We start from the raw sequence: 20838 nt of genomic DNA on the forward strand, positions 1-20838 counted from the left end.
ATATACCTAAAGGGTGGGAAAAAAACAGTCCGTATCTTACTGATGAGGAGGAGAAAAGCTGGACACAATGATTTCCTCACTTTAAAAAACCACAGCATTGGCAGAACTACTGATAGAAAGCCAGCAGTCCCGACTCACACTCCCTTCCTTTCTGCAGTGCTGGGATGGAACTGAAATGTCAGTAAATGGCAACTAGTTCAAGCTACAGCCCAGCAGGCCAGGAGTCCTTTTAATGCCCCAGCATGGAAGGAACAGTTTATGGCTTTCATGCAACCTTTTGACACCCTATTTGCAAGTTTGAGAGATGACTGCTGTAATTTGTCCTAATGCCCATCCCCTGGCTTGCTCACAAATTCAGTTTCACTGCTGTGTCTATATAATACCTTAAATATTGGCAATATAGTCTCCATTCAGCAGTTAAAGCAAGTATGAAGTGTACTGTAGTAAAACAAACAGCTGTACCCTGCACAGAATAGTTCAAACCTCCAAATGAAATACCGAAATGAATCTCTACAGTGCATCTAGCTTTATTGCACAGAGAGATGAGTCCATGAAGACTATATACACAGAAGCATTATTTTTTGATGGAACTATAGTACTTAGCTTTTAGAAAAGCAGTTCTGACTGGTTTTCCTGTGCTCCACTTGTAAGTACCATGTACCCAGCTGTCCCTTTTACACAGCTTTATGTATCATTCTATGTATTATTTATACTTGGAAAAGGGAGAGCCACACAGGAGTCAGAACTCGTTTACATATCAGTTATGTAGTAAGTTATTGATGCTATTGTGTAAAAGGTATTTTTGTTTATTCAGCAGTCTTGTAATCCACTGATGACAAAAAAAAAATAAAAAATGAGGTTTCAATTAAGAGACAGTTGTGATATTTCCCAAAACATATATTATATTTCTATATTGATTTAACGGCCTGTTACTTTTAAAGTGACTGTTTTTAAAACAGTTGCAGATAGTTGCCTTTATTATTACAAAAGCACTGTCAGATGTAGAAGTATAGAATTAGAGTACTTACATTAAAGAAAATTAAGGCAGAACGCCCATCTTCTTAACTTTATATTCCTCTAATAGAGGCCCATTCTTCATCTTTTTCCTTTCAAATGTAAGGGAGCTCAAAAGACTTAACCAGGTTTAGTTTAATAAGAGAAAATAAGAGGACTGCCACACAGAAAATGACTAAATTATGCTCAGTTTAGGGGTTCCACTTTTCTCTTTTGCCTCAGGCTTTTGGGACATTAAGGCCATGTTATAAATCCTGGTCAGTGCTTTTTTCTAAAGAGCAGAAATGAGCGTTTATTAGCATCACAGTGGTTGCCTCAATAATGACAAAACAGTTGCTCATTACTGCTCATTAGATTCATATTAGATTCATTTGCAATAGCAATACATCTTCTATTCATACTCGATTGCAAAACAACAGATATGATTTGACACCTGCTGTAGTACAGAATTCATTAGAAAGTAATAATACAAATAGGAATTCAACGGATGGACTGATGAGCCTAAAATTCGTCATTTAATGTCGAATTTATATAGGATAAATACCACAGCAGGAAATCAGCTTTTTCAAATCATATGTGTTGCAATAAAATATCACACATCCATAGATGTATATATGCAAAGAGCAGACAGACATACAAACAAGAAAATTAACAGTGCCATACACCATGTACTATGTGTACAGTAATACATATGAGCTGCTTCTGGTGATGTCCCTAACGTATAGATTATGTAGTTACAAATTTTTAAGAATCAGAGAAATTAAAAAGTTACAGTTTCTGCAAAATATTAAGTCAACAAGTAAACAGGTCAGATGTTCCCTTGAAAACTTCTGGGACAAACTGAGTGCAGGATGCTACTGAAATAGTATTTAAATGATGTCTTCTTAATTTACTTGACTAGTGCATGACCATTATTGTATCACTATGTCAGAAACACCAAACTAATGATGGTGCTTCTCTGGGCTGCAATCTTTCTCCAGAAAATTCTCTCAGAACTCAGCAGTTCTTGCCTTCTTTCCTGAGCATGGGATGATAGTATACACAAGTAATAGGTCTTCACATCATGGAGAAGTGGAAAGATAGGTTGATTTCAAAATCTAACCCTGCATACCCTAAAATAATTCACACTATATTACCCTGGGCCTCATTATTACCTCTCACCATATTTCTGATGTTATTCCACAAGGTACAAAACAAATATCTCCTTTCTATTCTCCTCTGAGCTCCTATCAAATTAATTAGTTCCCCACTACCTACTGTTCATGCAAAGGAGCTTCTGTTTGTTCTTACCCCACAAGGCTCCAATTCTCTGGAGTGGGGAGGGGTATTTTGTTTACTCTGCCTCTGGAATGAGTTTTCTTCCTAACTTATTTTCATACATATTTCTTACAGGAACCTGATTCCAGTAGAAGAGGTCTTTTTCCAATTCAATTCACTGTCAATCTAGCTCTGCTTTCCACAGGAAAACTGAATTTGAGCGTTGCCCTCTGCCTGCATCATTTTCGAGATACCATTCATGATTTAATGCTTAAGGAATATAGAAGACAGTAAATATGAATTCACAATGAAAGACTGCCAAATATGTATTCTGAATTTTGCCATAAAAGTACAACTAAGGCTAGATGGACCTGTAGAAATCCTTAGCTGGTAAAATACATTTCAACCCTATCAGCTTTAGTGAAGCTGCAGCCCTTTGGGCCAGCTGAAAGGCAGCACACTCTATTATTGACTTTCTTTCCTCTTTCCAGAAGAATACTTATTGCAAACAACAAATATTGCAGGACAGTCTTCAGTTTGAGGACTGTTACATATGATTCAATTGAATTCCAGTTCTCCACATTAGACCTAAAGAGCAACAGCCCAAGATCTGAAGCCACCTTCAATCTTCAATACTGTGGTCCCTTTTCTGTCAGAATATTGTTTTCATCTTAGTCTGCCTTAAGGGCATTCTGCTTTCCATCTCTGCAGCTCGTGCTGGAAGGCCATGCAGACCTACATTTATCTCATGAACGAGTCTAGCACAAACATGGCCAGCTTGCATACATTTGGCTTAAGTTAAAATAGATGGGTGGAGAAGTTTATCCTTCTATAGATACACTTCTGTATCTTTTCTACACATAGTTTCTATATATTCTCTAGAAAGTAATTGTATCTCCTATTAATTTGGCTTATTTAACCTTGTAAGCCTTTTAGCATAATATTTTTGAACCCTTTTGTAAGGAAGGCTTTTTCATTCCCCTGAATCAACTTCTCTACACTCAGGCAAAATTAGACAATTTTGTTCTGTATCTTTTACATCAATACTCCAGTGCCTCACAACTTTATATTCATCAGCAAATTGTATAAGGAGATGTCTGCTTTGTCGCTGTTGCTCATGAAGTTAGAAATAATGAACTAAACAGGTCCAGAGGTAAATCCTAGGGGTGAGGGGGAAAAATAAAGTCTTTCATCCAGTCTCCCCTTTCAGTTTGTTACTTCTTGCCCATTTTTCCACTGTTTTACACTAAACATTTATTTTCCTTGCTGTCTGTAAACTATAGAAGTTGTTGACCTATGTCACCTAACAAAATACACAAAGCATGTATTAAACAGAAAGAATGCTAACAAAGCAGCATTTATAAAAAGGCATACAAGTATTCCTCCTCTACCTAAGTAGGCACTGCTTTCTCAGGACCCTCTGGAAGCTATGCAGGATTATTTAAAGGCTATATCAATGCAAGATCTCTTATCCCTCCTTGTCAAAGAAGAGTCATATGCAGTTACTCTAAGAACCATCTTAAAACAACAGGTCTTTCCTGGTTCAGCCAGCCATTAGAACAGCATTTCTAAACACGTTTCCAAGAGTTACTATAAACACTATATATTAAGATGTCACATGAGCACAGCAAAGACTCACTTGAATAAGTTAACTGCTTTCAAAATCATCTGTTGCGGAAAATGCTAACATGATCACTGGAGAAACCAGAGCCCCAGATACTGCACATACTAACCAACATCACCAAATTAACCTATCAGTCTCCTTTCACAGCTATGGCTCTGCTCATGGAATTGGCTTCATGGCTATGGGTGGTGAAGCACTGTCAGGTTTTCATGCTGCTGGAAAAATGGCATATCACCATGTTATTAGATTTATTATACAGTCTATTTGCCACTTCACCACTGTTTAATTTTTTTTCCTTTTTAAAACTGAATTGGAAGCAGTCTGAACAGTCATTAAAATGCAACAGCTTCCTAATTTCTCCTGGGAAAGAAGGTATAAGCACCCTGCCTCTTTCATTCTGGATGTGATCTGAGAAATAACAATGCAAATATATTAATATTGCATGGTCAGAACTACTTTCTATTAATATGCCATTAATATAATGACCTTTGCACTACATTTAAAGATCACGAAGATCAATATTTATTCTTAGGTCAGAGGAAAAAATAATAAAAAAATCAATCTTGCAGTAAAATGAGTCATATTTAATATATCCCATCATAATAATTAAGTTTATATATATAAAGTAACACTGATATGTGAATAATGGATGCTATGACAGATGAGTTTCCCTTCTCAAACAGCTTTATGTAGATAATCTCAGAAATGGAAAGACTAAATGAGTCTATACACCTTTCTCCCTGAGTGCTTTGCCAAGTTCCTTTTTCCCCTACATCTTTTCACATACATTGCTATGTAGAAAAACAAGCAGTCCTATAGACCTAAACCTATAGACTTTCAGGTCCTCCTATACACCAAGAACACTGTTGTGCTACTGCTAGCATTCCTGTGATTTCTTCATTTCCATTTCTAGATATCCCTTGAAAAGGACCTAGAAACTGAGGAATCTTTCGTGGCTGTTCCAAGCATTATCGCTCTACTTCAATGCTTTGGGAAAAAATGTACAGGAATGCCAGTGGATACAAACATCCTTATTTTCTTTGCAAGGCTACGATAACTTCAACTTCACGCAATTTTTGTGTGTTCTATAAGCGTTTTGTTTTGGAGGGGAACGACCTAAATAAAAAGATCAGAACAAGAGAAAGAAAAACATACATTTGAGCTGCCCATATGAAAAACTTATTAATACATTACATGTTTCATGGTAAGTGTGAATCATCATCAGATAATAGCAATTATCCATACATAGCGACTCTCAAAGAACCTTAAAACAAGCCACCCATACTGCTTCAGATGGATAAAATGAGACAGATATGAAATTATTCCTATAAGGTCAGCCAGTAGTAGAGCCAGGATTAGTATTTTTAGAACTACTCCCATAAGGAAAATCATTGCTGATCCCCTTCTCTTCTCTAAACAGCAGATGATCTCTAAACAGCAGATGATCTGCTCTCACTGCAAATCCAATCCATTCCCACAATAAACTTACATCAACTCTTTGCACATTTCTGAAAGTAAATAAATGTGGCTTTTTTTTTTTTTTTTTTTCCTTCAATGCTCATAAATAATTTCTTTCTAAAGGTATGAGCAGTAAAGCCTCTGACATACAAAAGAGATGGGGAACACACCCAGGGTCTGAATGTCTAGTTACAGTGATAGGAACTGGTAAACAAGTTACAGAGACTAAAGCAGCCCCCCTAGGACTTTCTTTTCTGGCCTGGCAAAGGACAACACAGGAGTCATTCATTCAGTCAGGCTACCTGGCATTAAAGCAAATGTCACGTATTGCCATTGTCATCTCCTCTATTTTAATAGAGCATTTCAAATAATTTGTTTGCATATTGTATTTAAGATGGAAAGTTCTGAGACCTGTGCTTTTTTCAGTTTTCTTTAGAGAAAAGCAGATTCCCTACCTGCCTTTTAGGAGTCTCAGCTGTTTCTTCTGCTCTGTTTAACACATAAAAGCCTTTAATAGTTTGAACTTATTGTGAGATGCAAAATACACGAACTGTCTACGTGGAAAACCTTAATCAGTCAGAAAGTTGGTAAATTATGTCTTCATGTCATCCATATTGAGTGTCCATTACTCCTGGACATAGCACATTAACTGACTCATTAGCTATTTCAAACCATATGGACTTAGGTTTGGGTGGGTTGCTCTGATAATATCCTGAGGTGAGCTTCCTAATTATTGTAATTATGTGATCTCAATCACGGGGCCAGTCACACAAAATAGTGTCAGGAATCTTTAAAATGGGTGTCAGAGCACCTAGACAGTGACTGAGTTGAGCAACATGCCCCCTGGATGTTGAAGATCCCTTGATACTGCAAAAAGTAATTACTTTAAGAGTTCTAAGAAACTGGCAGCAAGTACAGTAACAACTGAATAAGCACAGCAAGAGCATGGGACTGTGTACCCATACACAAACACACATGGATTTCTCTGCAGAAATTTAGGAAGTTTGATGCCTTGCTGTCAATGGCCTTAATACAAAGATATTACAACTCTAATGTAAAATTAGCTATCATATTTTAATCAACAAGGACATGTAGGGTGATTAGAAGTACTAAAACATCAATGTTAAGTAACACAGAAGCATCTCAGTGACACAGTGAGAGAAGTTACATGTTGTTCACCTACCGTAACAACTTAAAGGAGATTTGTGTGTGCAGCTACAAGATCTCACGTAATTTACTTTTATACTCAACTTCAGATTTGAAGAACAAGAGGAAAAAATAAATGGAACGCTTATCTAAAATATAGATTATACTACTTTGAAACAAAGGTAAAAACAAATATAGCTTCAGGACACCGCTAAAATAGTTTGTTGTATTATTAAGTACTTAAAGAAAGTGCTTACTCTGGGAGTATGTCATGACACAGAAAATGCAATTGATACTAACATCATGTGTTTTTTTTCTACCCTCTGAAACTTATTCTAGCAAAAGGAGTAGACCGGTCCTTTTGAGCCCCAGACCAGGATAAAACTCAAATTTGCTCCTTCTACTTTTAAAATGCCTCTTAGGCACCTATATATTCCAGAAGTCAGACACTGAACAGGACAATATAGCTAAACATACAGCTAGACTGGGGAAACCATGTATTTAAAAGCTGTTTGTGAATATGAACTTGATCCAAGATTTGAAGAGATTTACAATTGTATCTTTACCTCAAAAGTACACTACCATGTCTACATTACTGAAGAACCAGTCCAGAGTTTTAGTAGTAGTTACAAAACACAACAGAAAGCACAGCACCATCACTTTCTTCTGCAATAGCATAATAATAACTATACGCGTATCAACTCTGCAGAGAAGCACAGAAGACTTGTTCATATATCACACATCAATACACATACAGTAAACAAAATAAAAAAATAAAATCCTGAAAATACACAACTGCTAATGCAAATATCCAAACAGTTTGTTACACCACTTCTAAAATATCATTTGGAGTAACTGGAAAATACCCACCTGAGCTGCATGAAGGATTGACTCCTCACCAGTAGGGCCTGTAGCTTTCAGCTGCTTGCAATGATGCAACATTAATAAATAAAGTAAGAGTAATTTCATTTTCAGGGCCTTTGTCTTAAGCCTCCAACACTAACACCTTTAAGGAACATGAGTTTATTCCAAAAATAATATAATAAACAGCAGTTACAGTAGTAAATATTTAATAGATGAAAATACACACTAATAGAAGAAAGGGAAACCTCTTCCCTTACCTTTCATTCAGATTCAATACTCCAGCATAACAGCAAGCCTTACATTTCTTCCTTCATCCTGTTAAAAGAACAGAACAAAAAAAATACTCCACAGAAAACAACTGTTCCTGACTACACAGGTCACACTCAGTTGTGTGCTAGCAGGATTTGCATGTTTTTACTCTTATTAGCATACACACCTTTCTCCTATAAGGATTCTTGAATTTAGCAGTAATGCTGGTTAAAACTTGAAGCTTCCACCATAGTCAGGGTTTCCTGAAAAACAAGCAAACAAACCCCATATATACCTATAATTAATTTAGCCATTCTTCTCCCTCACATCACATTCCTAAACTGTTAATTTGAACCAACTCAGAAGAGGAAAAGGAGTCTTTAACTTGACTAATGTTTCTTGGGAGGGCTGTTAATTGTCTGATTTCTATCAATTTCTATCACAGAATTTCTAGGTTGGAAGAGACCTCAAGATCATCGAGTCCAACCTCTCACCTAACACTAACAGTCCCCACTAAACCATATTCCTAAGCTCTACATCTAAACGTCTTTTAAAGACCTCCAGGGATGGTGACTCCACCACTTCCCTGGGCAGCCTGTTCCAATGCCTCACAACCCTTTCAGTAAAGAAGTTCTTCCTAACATCTAACCTAAAACTCCCCTGGCTCAACTTAAGCCCATTCCCCCTCGTCCTGTCACCAGGCACGTGGGAGAACAGACCAACCCCCACCTCGCTACAGCCTCCCTTGAGGTACCTATAAAGAGCGATAAGGTCGCCCCTGAGCCTCCTCTTCTCCAGGCTGAACAAGCCCAGCTCCCTCAGCCACTCCTCGTAGGACTTGTTCTCCAGGCCCCTCACCAGCTTCGTCGCCCTTCTCTGGACTCTCTCGAGCACCTCCATGTCCTTCTTGTAGCGAGGGGCCCAAAACTGAACACAGTACTTGAGGTGCGGCCTCACCAGAGCCGAGTACAGGGGGACAATCACTTCCCTAGCCCTGCTGGCCACACTGCTTCTGATACAAGCCAGGATGCCGTTGGCCTTCTTGGCCACCTGAGCACACTGCTGGCTCATATTCAGCCGACTATCAACCATCACTCCCAGGTCCTTCTCTGGCAGGCAGCTTTCCAACCATTCCTCTCCCAGCCTGTAGCTCTGCTTGGGGTTATTGCGCCCCAGGTGCAGGACCCGGCACTTGGCCTTGTTGAACTTCATGCAGTTGACCTCAGCCCATCGGTGCAGCCTATCCAGATCCTCCTGCAGAGCTTTCCTACCCTCGAGCAGATCGACACACGCACCTAACTTGGTGTCATCTGCGAACTTACTGAGGGTGCATTCGATCCCCTCATCCAGATCATTGACGAAGATATTAAAGAGGACCGGCCCCAGCACCGAGCCCTGGGGAATGCCACCAGTGACTGGCCTCCAACTGGATTTGACTCCATTCACCACGACTCTTTGGGCCCGGCTATCCAGCCAGTTTCTAACCCAACGAAGCCTACACCAGTCCAAGCCAAGAGCAGCCAGTTTCTTGATGATAAGTAGAAAAAAAAAAAAAAAAAAAAAAAAAAAAAAAAAAAAAAGGAAGCCTTGTCTCCAGTTTGGCCCAACAGGAAATGAGATTTTCTCAGTCCCTCCTACAAAGCACAGCAATAGCCTATTTATAGGGTAAAGATGGCCTCCTATTATTTGGTCAGAGCTTTTCTCAGGTAAAATTATTGAAGTTTGTTGCCTTTTCAGAAGTTATAGGCTTAACATTTAAAAAAAAGCAATGTGAAAAAGCCACTATCAAAATTTGTGGGTTTGTTAATTGATTTGTTAGCTATGTTTTTTATTAATAAGCACCTGGATTCAGGTAATTTTATTATTCAGGATTTTGATGTATCTAGGAAGCTATCTCTTCTTAGTAAGTCATTCTCTGTTTGTGATTTCTGTAGCTCCTGTTATATTTCCATGCATTTATCTCTAAAGGCTTTTAACTCTTCTAATAATGATAAAAGCTTAAACTTCTAAACAAAATCTTTCTTTAAAAAAAAAAGCCACAATTCTGCTGTGGAATCTATTTTCTATGACTTGTACAATATATGTTACTAGTCTCTTTATGTTATATATTAAATTACACAGTTTTTAAAACATGTGATATCTAAAGATACACAAGACTTCAGATGGTCTTGCCTCAGGATAGTATTTGAGTTATAAACTTAATTTCTTCTAGGCTTCTGCAGCTTTGAAGCTGAAAGCTATCTTTTCTAGGACTTCAGTTTCAGCTACCTATTCTGTATTTTTGTTGCATGAGTCAACTGGATGTTACGTAGCCTGCCTGAAGCTCTCAAAAAGACCAATATAGCATATACTACGTTCACTAACAATGAAACATACCCTGGTATTCCCCTTTCCTATTTTCACTTTTGCTCTACTGATGACAGTAACATACTCTGTAGCCATAATTTATTACAAAATTTCAGCTTACTGCGTTCTGGAATTTGTTTTCTTGAACTCTTGGAATCATCACAAAAAGTGCCCTGGTCTGTTAGTGGGGGGAAAAAAAAATGGAGCCATTGCCTGGAAGATGTGGCACTTCAGCTAGAAGTGCAGTTAAACAGCTATTCAGGGCCCTCTTCTACTTAAATGAAGTCTGAAGACCAAGGGGCGGCTGGCTGGGTGGATTACAATGATATAGTACAAAGATATTGGCTAAGTGAAGCCCAAGGAAAAGCTTTTTTGAGGCCTTCAACTTTAAGGTGTATGTTCAAGCCTGTTGTGGTAATAAATACAGAGATCCACCTGAATTGCTGCCTATCACAGACCTGTTTTGTATTTTAGTCTTTGAGGACTTGTAGCTGAGGAGGAAAGCTTTTTCTAAAAGGAAAAGGAAATGGAAAGATCACATTTTTTTGCCATGGGCTTTCCATGCAGAGTGCTGACAGGGTGGGCCCTGTTAGTAAAGCGAAGGTCACACAAAATGTCTGCTTGGGGCCAGGGGTGTGTCCTGGGAGCAAAACGTTTTAAAAAAATATATATATATATGGCTCAGTGTCCTCTGACTAAAAAGTTAATGTCCACCAGCTCAGAAGTGGTGATGGGTCTGGCCCACAACATGGCTTCCCCTGCCTGCAGCGATGACCTGCGCTCTGTGAGGTGACCATGTCCTTTTCCCACATCGCAGGTTATTTTCTGTAGGTATCCTTGCTTCTGTGTGTGAAAGGGATTCTGGGGTATGGCCGGGGTACACCCGTGGACCCATCCTGAGGTAAAACTGAACGGCTGGCACCGCCATAGCGCTGTGGCTTTGGTGCAGCCTTTAAGTGCTCACCGTGCCCCTGCCGCCCTGTCAGAGCTCACTTTTCCCCGGGCGGGGCGCAGACTGACCAACTACTTCGATAATTGTGAAAGCACTTCAAGAAAAAAAAAAAAGTTTCCTCACTTGCAGCGTGCGGCCGGAGGCGTGGAGAGCGGCGCTGCCCTGGCGGGCTCAGCGCAGCCTCCACACTCCAGCCCCGTCAGGGCCGGGCTCCTCCGGCCGGGCTGCGGGTGCCCTCTCGCCGTCCTGCCCTCCCTCCAACCCTCCTTCCTTCCTTCCCTCCCTCCTGCCCTGGGAGGCCGGGCGGGATGAGGGGGAGCCGGGGCGGGACCGCCCGAAGAGAGGGCGGGCGCTGCTGGCGGCCCGGCCCGGGGCTTCCCGCGGGAGGCAGCGGCACGGCGGGGAGCCTGGGCCCCGCCCGGGGGCTGCTCCTCGCCGCCAGGCTTGGGGCCGGCCGGGGTGGGCGAGGGGACTGCGGGGCTGCCCGTCCCCGTCCCCGTCCCTGTCCCCGTCCCCGTCCCCCTCAGCTGTCAGGCCGCTTGTGCAGCGGGGCTGAGCCGGGATCGTGCTTCTCCCGAGGAAAGGCAGCGAGCTGTCCGGGCGCCATGCCGCCCAGGGGCCGGCTGCCGGTTCCTCTGCCGAGGGACATGGTCCTGAGAGACACCGAGGGCAAAGTCTGGAGGCTGGGCAGCCAGATCGGCCAGGGAGGCTTTGGTTTGATCTATCTAGGTAAAACGCCGGCGGTCACTAACAGGGGCGACGTGAATTGCTTCTAACTTTCTGACCTGACGAGGTTTACACAGCTTGTTGCTGTTTCCATGCCGGCCAGGGGGGTTTCTGGCTGGCTTCTGCCCCCCTCTGTGGGGTGTCCTTGTTCAGAAGTTTTTTGGGGGACCCCCACGTTGCCCATGGGTGTGCTGGCACGCCTGGAGATGCTGTGCAGAGTGAGGCTGGAGCTTCTGCCAGCAGCCACGTCAGGCGTGACGGGGTTCTGGAAATGTCTCCTGCTAAAATTTAAAGTCAGTTTGCATCAAAGGAACATAACAAGAGCAAAAGCTAGCAGGGTGTTGCCTCAGGATTAGAATTTTATTTTGCACCAGAGGCGTGAGTGCCGTTCTTCATTTGTGCTTTCCTAGATATGTTGCCGTATTTTCTTCAGAAGGAGCGGCTGCGTTTCACTTGGTCGGTGTTTTATAAGCAATGAATTGTTCCGAAAGGCAGTTTGTAAAGTGTTCTGGGTCACTGGAGAAGATAATGAGACGTGTTGCCGGTCCTTAGGAAAGAGCAAGTGCTGTTTTCAAGGCAGTATTAGGAACTTTTTTTCCCTCCATTGCACTGCTTGTGTACAGTAGGTACAGGCAAGCTATCCGTAGTGATCTGTCAGGGACTGGTTTGTACTTGTTTTAAGGTAGTGGTAAAGACTTACCTAGAAGCAGTTTAGTACATCATCTGTGGAGCCAAAAACGATCCTATCAAGTTAAAAGTACGTTAACTCAGTATTTGGAGTAGTAGTGTTTAAAATGATGAGCAGGCCACCTTAATACTTAAATTGATTTCCTTTTATGTATAAATCAGCTATATTTTTAAAAGTTTTTCCTTTCTTCTGTATTTCTGCCCTGGAAAATACAGTTGCTGCCTTTTTTTGTAAATTTTTCTTTACTTCTGCTAGTGCCATTTGTTTTCCACTTCTGTTTTTTTCCCCGCTTTATCTCTTAATGCTATTTCCTTCATACTGAGTGATGCATCAAGGAAAAAAAAATGTTATACAGCATGAACTTTCCACCTAGTGCGATTTCCAGATTTCTTTATGAGGAGACCAGTTTTCACTACAGTAAGCATCCTGTCCTGCATCTCAATTCTTTTGTCTTTAGTATGAAAAAAGATGTTCTGCACAAATGTGCAAGGCTGTGCTAGATTCAGTGTGGTTTCATGAAGGTGAAGATGTCTGTCAGTGTCAAACTGTAGGATCAGGCACCAAGAGTTGCACTTCCCACTAGTAATGTATGGCTGCAGGAGGGTGAACAATTTTACGTATGCATCTGGACTTGTCAGAGTTCAAGAGACTTCAAGTTTGAGTGATAAACTTTTGAGGGGGTGGGCAACATGGTGTGAACTGGCTTTTGGAATGAAGAGGAGAACACACTTTATTCCACCAAATGGCTGTGTAAATGAAACAAAAAGGTTTCAGTAAAACCTCAATGCCACTGCTTCTGCTTTCCTACAGATGAAGTAAACACAGTCAGTGTAAGCAGCGGGTAGCTATGGCCCTACATCTACCCTCTATCTAAGTTCTGGGTTTGTTTTACTTTGGACTAGGTTTGGTGTGGTCTGCTGCACAGAATTTCCTCAGCAACTATGTGGTTTGAGGCTGATTAAAACTATTTTGAATCCTTACCTTTCTCTTAAGAGTTGGAGTGCATCTGCTAGGCTTCTGTAGTGGTGGTTTTGGTTTTGTTTCTTCAGGAATTTTTGTAGCTTGTGCATGCTCGAGTCAGCAAGCTGAACCAGTGGGGATGATAAGGGTTTCAGCAAACGGCAGTTACAGAGTCAAAGGTTAGATGCTCATAATATTTACATTCTTTATGCTTTTGATATTTAGATAGCTTTTTATGGCCTTTGAAACATCAGTTGGTCTCATTTGAGGGATGCTGGGCCTAGAGAATATATGAAAATTGGTACAATAAGAAAATAAAGATTAGCATGAGCTAGGAAGTGAAGTTGTCTCTGGCTATTGTCATTCAAGAATAAACTGTGGGAGAGGTATGTGAGGTGCAGGGTCAGGGTCCAAAGGAGAGGGAGACGAACTTATAAAAGGCTCCCAAGGAAGGAGTGAGAGAGCTGGGGGTGCTGCACAGAATGCAAGGTTGTAGTTGTAGGTGTAATTCATGAGTCACACAAAAAAATGTTCCTGAATCAGAATACATCTGTCGTTTACTTCTGCAGTCAAATCACACTGGACCTTGTAGGTGGTGTAGCACATGGGATTCAAACAGTTTCATGCAGATTTGATTAGTTTTCTGCCTGATCACGCAGACCACTGAGGTGATTTCCTATATTGTGGTGTTTGTTGCAGTTTGACTCCCACTGAACTGACATAGAAAGCAGTCAGTGGGTTAGCTGAGAATGAGAACACAATCTGGGACCCTTGGTATTGCAGTTCTGTGTTTGTTTGCTTCTTTGTTTTTTAACAAGTGACAGCATAGGTGAAGAAATACAGCTGCCACTTAATGGTATTTTTGTTTGTTTATTCTCTTCTTTCAGAAGGACAGTGAATGTTACATGTAGCAGTGAACTGAAGGCCTTGCTCCCTTTGTAGCCGATCTTTTAATTATAAAAGAGGAAATCAGCAAGATTTCCTTCAAGTGTCCTGACTGAAGGTTTCTTGTTTTGTCCATCTCCTTTGGTCAGGTGCATATTTATGTTATGTAACATACACCATTCGGAAGCTATTTTGAGGCTTCATCCTACAGAAGCATTTAGCCACCTGAGAGTCAGGGGAGCGAAGGAAGAGATGAACCTTTGGGAGTAACACTCCCATGTGTGCTGCTGAAGGGCACCGACTTCGTGCACTGTTCAGCCCAGTTTTTAACATACGTGCAGCGAGATGTGAGAGTGACCACGAAACTTTCAGCGAGAAACTAGCGCAGAAGGAACTGCAGAGAGGTGGGCAAGACAGAAGAGTGGAGTCAGATTCGACTGCCTGCCAGATACGAACAGCACAGCCCTTTTCTAAGTAAAGGTTAACTTTGCTGGCTGTATCTTTTAATAAGTATTTTTACAGTGGTGGTGTAAAGATTTTGATGTGCGTTGTTATAGCTTAATTTCCCATTAAGGGTACTCCATACTCCATTAATCTGTAACAACGTACTTGAGAAATTTTACGGTATCTCTGCAAAATATATTTACTAGGGATGCATTCCTTGGAAGGTTCACTGAATCAAAGCCTCTGAAAGCCATTTGCTGACCCTGAGCCCTAGAATGCTAATCAGCTTTTCAGGTGCAGGGCTTCTAATGATGTGTGTGAAAGTTTCCAACATCTACAAGTTTGGTTCTCCCCCATGAACATTTTCCCTGTTTTTCTAGCTATTTTTTTCTCTTTCCTGTCTGTGTGCCATCTTGTCTATTTCTTTGTTGACTTGTTCCTTCCCTTGGATTCCCTTTGCATTTGTACCTCAACCAGAACAAATCCAGCAGCGGAAGGCTCACAAATACTGTTTCCTCCTAATGTTCCCGAAGAGCAGACCTTCTGCTGCCAGAAGCAGCATCTAGGAGCCACCTAGAGATGTTCTTTCAAATGTCACTTGTGTCACAGAGGCAGTAGTATGGATCACAAACTGGAACTACCTGTGCTGTTACATGCTGTTTCATTTTTTGGTACTGTACTGATTAGTTGTCAGGCTCCTCAGACAGAGCTGTTACCCCTTTGATAAGGTGGGGACAGAACGGGGAGCGTGCAGGGAAGGACATGAGGTATTGCTGGTCTCACAAAGAGTTTGTAGCCCTGTGGAGAACAGCAGCAGTACATGTGGAAAGGAAGCGAGAGTCGAGGAGGGTGCTACTGAGAGCCCTACGTTCTCTCATTTATCTTCCTGATCACAGCCAGTAATTAACACCAGTCTTTATATAAATCATTCCTTAGTCCTGCTGCAAGGACTCTATTAATGCACAATTTGGACTGAAAATTTCAATGCAGAAAGGTCACACAATGTTTTGTTAAGATCCCATTGTTAAGAGCCCACTGTCTGCTCTCAGGCTTCTTTCTGATGAAAACTGATAACTCCGCCGAACGCTCGTCTTCGTCTATGTTTGTTAGATCGTGTCTGTTATGCTATAACGTGCTACGTTGTAAATGGGATCTAACTGTATTACACCTGTGTATTGTGATGAAACTTTGATAGGTGAAAACTAAAAGTTTTGAAACCAATTTTTGTAGCTGGCTTTGCAGCAGGTGTTTGTGTTGCTGTTTGACTGCTATGTTTGCAGATGGTGTTACGATATGGGAAGCTGAGGAAAGGGCAGATTGATAATGAATATCGATAATACAGCCACCGATACTTGCGTCCTGCTTGGAGATTTGCTACCTGCATCGCCTTTTTCTCCTCCCCATTTTCCAAGGGGTGGCTGGTGGAGGTAGACGAGGTGTGATGCTGGCCTCCTCTGCTTTTAGGCTTGGGTCGTGGTGCGTTCTGCTGTTGATACTCAGAGACCCGGGGTTCTGGGAAAAAAGCTGACGTGTGAAAGAAAGGTTAAGTCCATTTCAGAAAGAGTATGTCCTGTTCCATGGATAATTTGTATAGCCTTGAGCAGGGGTGCATGTGTATCAGGGAAGAGGAGCTTTGATGGAAGCATGTTCTGCCACTGTATTCATTCCTTGGTTTGATTAAGGAAGCAGACTAGTAACTGGTTTTAGAGAAATTAAGTACTTCAACAGTTGCTTAAATTAGCCTCACTAAAATATTTGCTTTAGTGCAGCAAACAAATTAAAAATGCAGTAAAAAATGATACCTAAAGATACATGTTAAAGATGATTTTTATGAATTCAGCAGAAGAATATTAATAGCAGAAAGCTGTAATTAAAAACACTACCAGGTGACTGTCTGGTTAAGGCTGGATCTCTCTCAACTTCAGGTGTTAAAATGCATTTCAGAAAGGTCTCATTGTACCTCTAGGTGTGAACCTTAGTGTGAAAATAAATTCATTGCCAGACAAACATCACCTCAGGAAAGAGTCTTTTTATCTAGTCACTAATACTAAACTCTAGGTAATCTCCTTGTATCTATATTTATAATGTTTCACCATATCTGTGGACAAATTAAATCATAAATTTAGCCTGATTTTGCTATTCAGTGATCACTTAGGACTGGCCATGTGTAGCAGGACCAGACTGCTTCACCTAGAAAAAAATCCCTCTTCTACAGGTTCTTGCTGGTGACTGCTTCCTCTTGAATCTTCTTTCTTCTTTTTTTCTGGTAGGCTTTGGAGGCAAAAAGATGCAACTTTTAAAGCATAACTCATTTTTACACAGCAATCTAAAGTCTGTTACAAACTCTGCTGAGATCTTTGCTGTTTTGTCTTAGTGTTCTGACACTCTGGTTTGTTTTTTCACACCTATGTATGGACTTACCATTTGGGAGCTGTTGTTTTGCTCTTTATTTGTCCACCTTGCAGGAATTCTGGTCAGGGACCAAGACCCTGGCGTGCTAAGCAAAGCTAAAAGGCAAGAGGGCAGGTTTGATTTTTATCTTCAGTGAAGGAGGTATTTCTGAGCAGTGTTATCTGTCATCAGGAAGAGCTGCGGATGAAAGGTAGGGCACCTGTTGCCTTGTGGAGGGCACTCTCCTCAGCCGTCTTTGGCACCTGTAACCTACTGAAACTGGCATCGTGTCTTCTGATGGGCACTGCGTCAAACTAGCAGATGGGCTAGAGCAGAATTGTGCCAGAAAACAGTTTGTGCATCAAGTTTTAAATATTAGAGGCCTGGCCTCCCATCTGAGAGTGCGGCAAGAGCAGACCATGCGTAGCTTTTCTGCCTGGGGTTAAAGGATATGTCGTACCTATTCCAGCTTAGAGTAATTAACTTTGAAAGTCAAATTCCCGTTGCTGTAGAATACAAAACTTTGGCTCTAGTGAATCACGAAGGCTTCCCAGAAAGATGAGTAAGCAGTACAGTGAAATTTCCTAGCAGTACTAAGTGTTCTTAACTTGGAGGCATTTGCAGTTATCTGCAAAACAGTTGAGCACAATTTTCCACTGAAAACCATTTACTTGCATCTTGTGGAAGATGTTTCAGAAGCACAGCAGAGGGCCATGTGTATGTAATTGGTGTAATAAAACTAAATTCATAGAGATACCTCGAAGAAGAATCTAGAAACAATATTCCTAAACACTGCTTAGAGTGTTTATGAATAAATGCTCTTCTCTTTATATGAATAAACACTTCTCTCAGAAGAGGGTCCATCCAGGAAGCACTGATGCGTTGTCATACACTTGAAGCACTGAGTGTTTCAGTTCTTGGGGAAATCCTGAATATTGGGAAGTGGGCTGGGAGGGAGGATAGCAGGGAAGCCACATGCTTTGCTCTCCTTGAAACCTTTGCCTTAGTACTCTCCGTATGTAGGATGCATTTGAAGTTCTGTGTTAACTAGCAGATGCTACTTCTGATTTATTTGTTTACATTTTGCTTTTAGAAACTATAATCCTGCAACTTGGATTATTTTCTATTGTTAGATACTCTGAGCAAGGCTTCCCCCCGTTTCTCAGCCGCTGAGTTTAACGGCTCCTGGCTTGACTTTAGATGGGGTCAGAATTTTTCCAGCTTTTTTATAGGCTGCCTGTAACACTGGAGTGTGGTATTTTCAAGGTTAGGTTTTATTTCTGCAAAAACTAAGCTGACAATATCACTCTCAGGATTAGTTATCCAATGAAACAAGGCAAAAACTAAATGCTAGCAACCCAAGAACTCCTGAAAATAGTTTCGTTCGTGTTTCCAAAACAAATACATCCTCAAAATACCCGGCAGTGGCAAAGACAGCAGCTGTGGACAGGAGCAGGGATGTTTTTTCAAACTGCCAAATCAATGCTGTTTTCTTTTCCACTGTGTAAACTTTGTCAACAAAACTGGTTCTGTGAGAGCCATTGAAAATATTTCACCATATTCCAAATGTGACTGCCACAAATTAACTGCTAAAACTACAACAAGCACGTTTGAACTGGCAAACAGAATTGGCACGCTTCTTTGTCAGACTGCATGCAATTGTGCGGAGTGGTTGTAGGAAATGGCAGTTCATCCAGAAACGCTCTTTTGTTACCATGTCATATTAACATTTATAAAGCTCCCTTAATTAAGGTTGTGGCACTCGGCAACAAAACGGATGAGACTCACGATAAAAGAGGATGATAAGGCCATAACTGCTGTGCCTGGATTAAACTAGGGAATTCTGGACATGGGGTAACGTGAGGTAGGTTATTGTGTAGGCGGTGTGGCATCTTCTTTGCCATTATTTCAGAGTGCATTTTACATTTCTATACTTTTCAGTGGCATGGTAGCTGTGATTGTGGGATGAAGGAGAGGAAGAGAAAATAAAGGTGTGCCCTTTGCAAATATTTTATTAGACTTTTCTTGGCACAAGGTGGGAATGGCCACAGCCCCTGCACAGATTCACCTTGCACCAGTCTTCCCAGCTAGCAATTATGCAGACAATGGTTTTGACTGTGTGCATACATTAACACCTCTACCCCCAAATGTAAGGAAACTGTGCATCTCTTGTTGATAAAAGCAACACAAACTGTAAGCTGGGAACTCTTGCATTTGTTATGCTATTTTAAGATCCCGTTAGCAAACATAATCTCACCATGTAGTGCTCCTGGTACTCTGTGTGTACTTAGACGCCATCGGAGACTTCCTGCACATCAGCATTGCTCTCCTGCAGGGTCTCTGCTTACTGTCCTGCAGTCTAGCACTTAACTGATTGTAATATTATAAATAGCCATGTGCTACCACACAGAACGAGGCTAGCACATGGCTAATTACGAGTATACAGTAATTAACTATGAGCTAAACTCGCAGGAGAGTATGTGGTGGTGGTCTATGAGGTATGTAATCAGACTGTTTGTTAAACCTTGGGAGCCTTTCCAGTCTGTTAAGTAACTATACATAGTAATGAGACCATTTTTTAAAAACCATTTATGTATATTTATGGACAAAAAATAGTCTGTCTTATATCTGAGCTGTGGTTAAAATATTGCTGCCTGTTATAGGAAGGGTCAATGAAAATGATGCAACAAAAGGCCCGTATGCAACTTCTGCTTACCCGTATGTATACGATTGAGCTTTATAAGAATTGTAGAGTATTATCCATTGTGTGTGTTGCGCTTTGTTTCTTGCACGCGTAGTAAAAATGGTAATACCATTTCTCCTTTTGCGTATTTGAAAGTCATGATTTCATTTTCTGGAGCATCTGTTTCTGTATCTTGTTGAGCTTTGTCTGATTTCTCTTTCGTTTCACATTGTAACATTTTGCAGTTAGGTTTGGTTTTATTTTTCTTCAGGATATTCTTTCAGCATTATTCCAAAAAGCATCCACATGGTTATAGTGTAAGAACCGTGGGGGTTAGGCCCTTTTGCTGGGCTACCTCCCGTTAATTGCTCTTCTTCATTACCCTGACAGCTGTTACTGTCTGTTCCAGATTACATGAATGAGGCCTCTCTTTATAAAATGTCAAGATGTCTGCAGGGAAGTTAGATCAGACTCTTTGAAATAAATTTAAATTTGATACTTCTCTGTACCTATCAAGCCTCTGTTAAGTAATCTGGAATTAAAATACATTTTCTTATACACAGGTTCCTTTCTGATCTGTGTCAGTAAGAGAGCACATCTCATTCTGTTTGGGTAATGTGACATTATTGAGTACAGTGAAAACACATGGGATGTGTTCTTTTAGACTAATGTCTGCAGCTATTAACGCACAGTCTACGTGTAACATAAAAAAGATAAAGCCCAGAGCACCTTTGCCTTAATTCCCATTTCAGTACAAGGAAATGGTAAGAAGGAAGTTTATCAAAATTTCCTTCCTGCTTGGAAGAATAGTTTTGAATTGTGTTCTGAATGTGACTGTTACTCACCCGAGTCCATGGATAGTTCACACCTTCCAGACCTACTGCTTTGGAAGAGCTTCATTTTATCTTAATGCGCAATTAGCCCAAAACCAGTGATATCAGGGTGTCAAGCTTGAAGGCACACAGCTACAAGTGTCTGTGCTGCTCCTTGAACCCAGAGAACCCAGAGACTGTGCAGAGTTGAAGGAAGATGGCAGCTGGAGTCTGTTCGTTGTAAAAAAAAATAAATATATATATATATATATATTTATGCCCTGACCATCAAAAAATGTAAGCTTGGATGGTTTGGTTATATCCAAGTTTACTTGATTT

General features: G+C 41.0%; 1 protein-coding gene across 3 annotated transcripts in view; it reads left to right on the forward strand.

Annotated features, from left to right (window-relative positions):
• Positions 1-11466: 11466 nt before the first annotated feature.
• VRK2 (VRK serine/threonine kinase 2) overlaps positions 11467-20838 on the forward strand; it is a 46697-nt gene continuing 37325 nt past the window's right edge. For all 3 annotated transcript variants that reach the window (XM_032184849.1, XM_032184850.1, XM_032184851.1), the window contains exon 1: positions 11467-11639. In XM_032184849.1, coding sequence (XP_032040740.1) covers positions 11516-11639 — 124 coding nt within the window. In that variant the 5' untranslated portion in view covers positions 11467-11515. The remainder of the gene's footprint in view (positions 11640-20838) is intronic.

This window comes from Aythya fuligula, chromosome 3 (assembly GCF_009819795.1).
Source record: "Aythya fuligula isolate bAytFul2 chromosome 3, bAytFul2.pri, whole genome shotgun sequence".
In the NCBI taxonomy this organism is placed as follows: Eukaryota; Metazoa; Chordata; class Aves; order Anseriformes; family Anatidae; genus Aythya; species Aythya fuligula.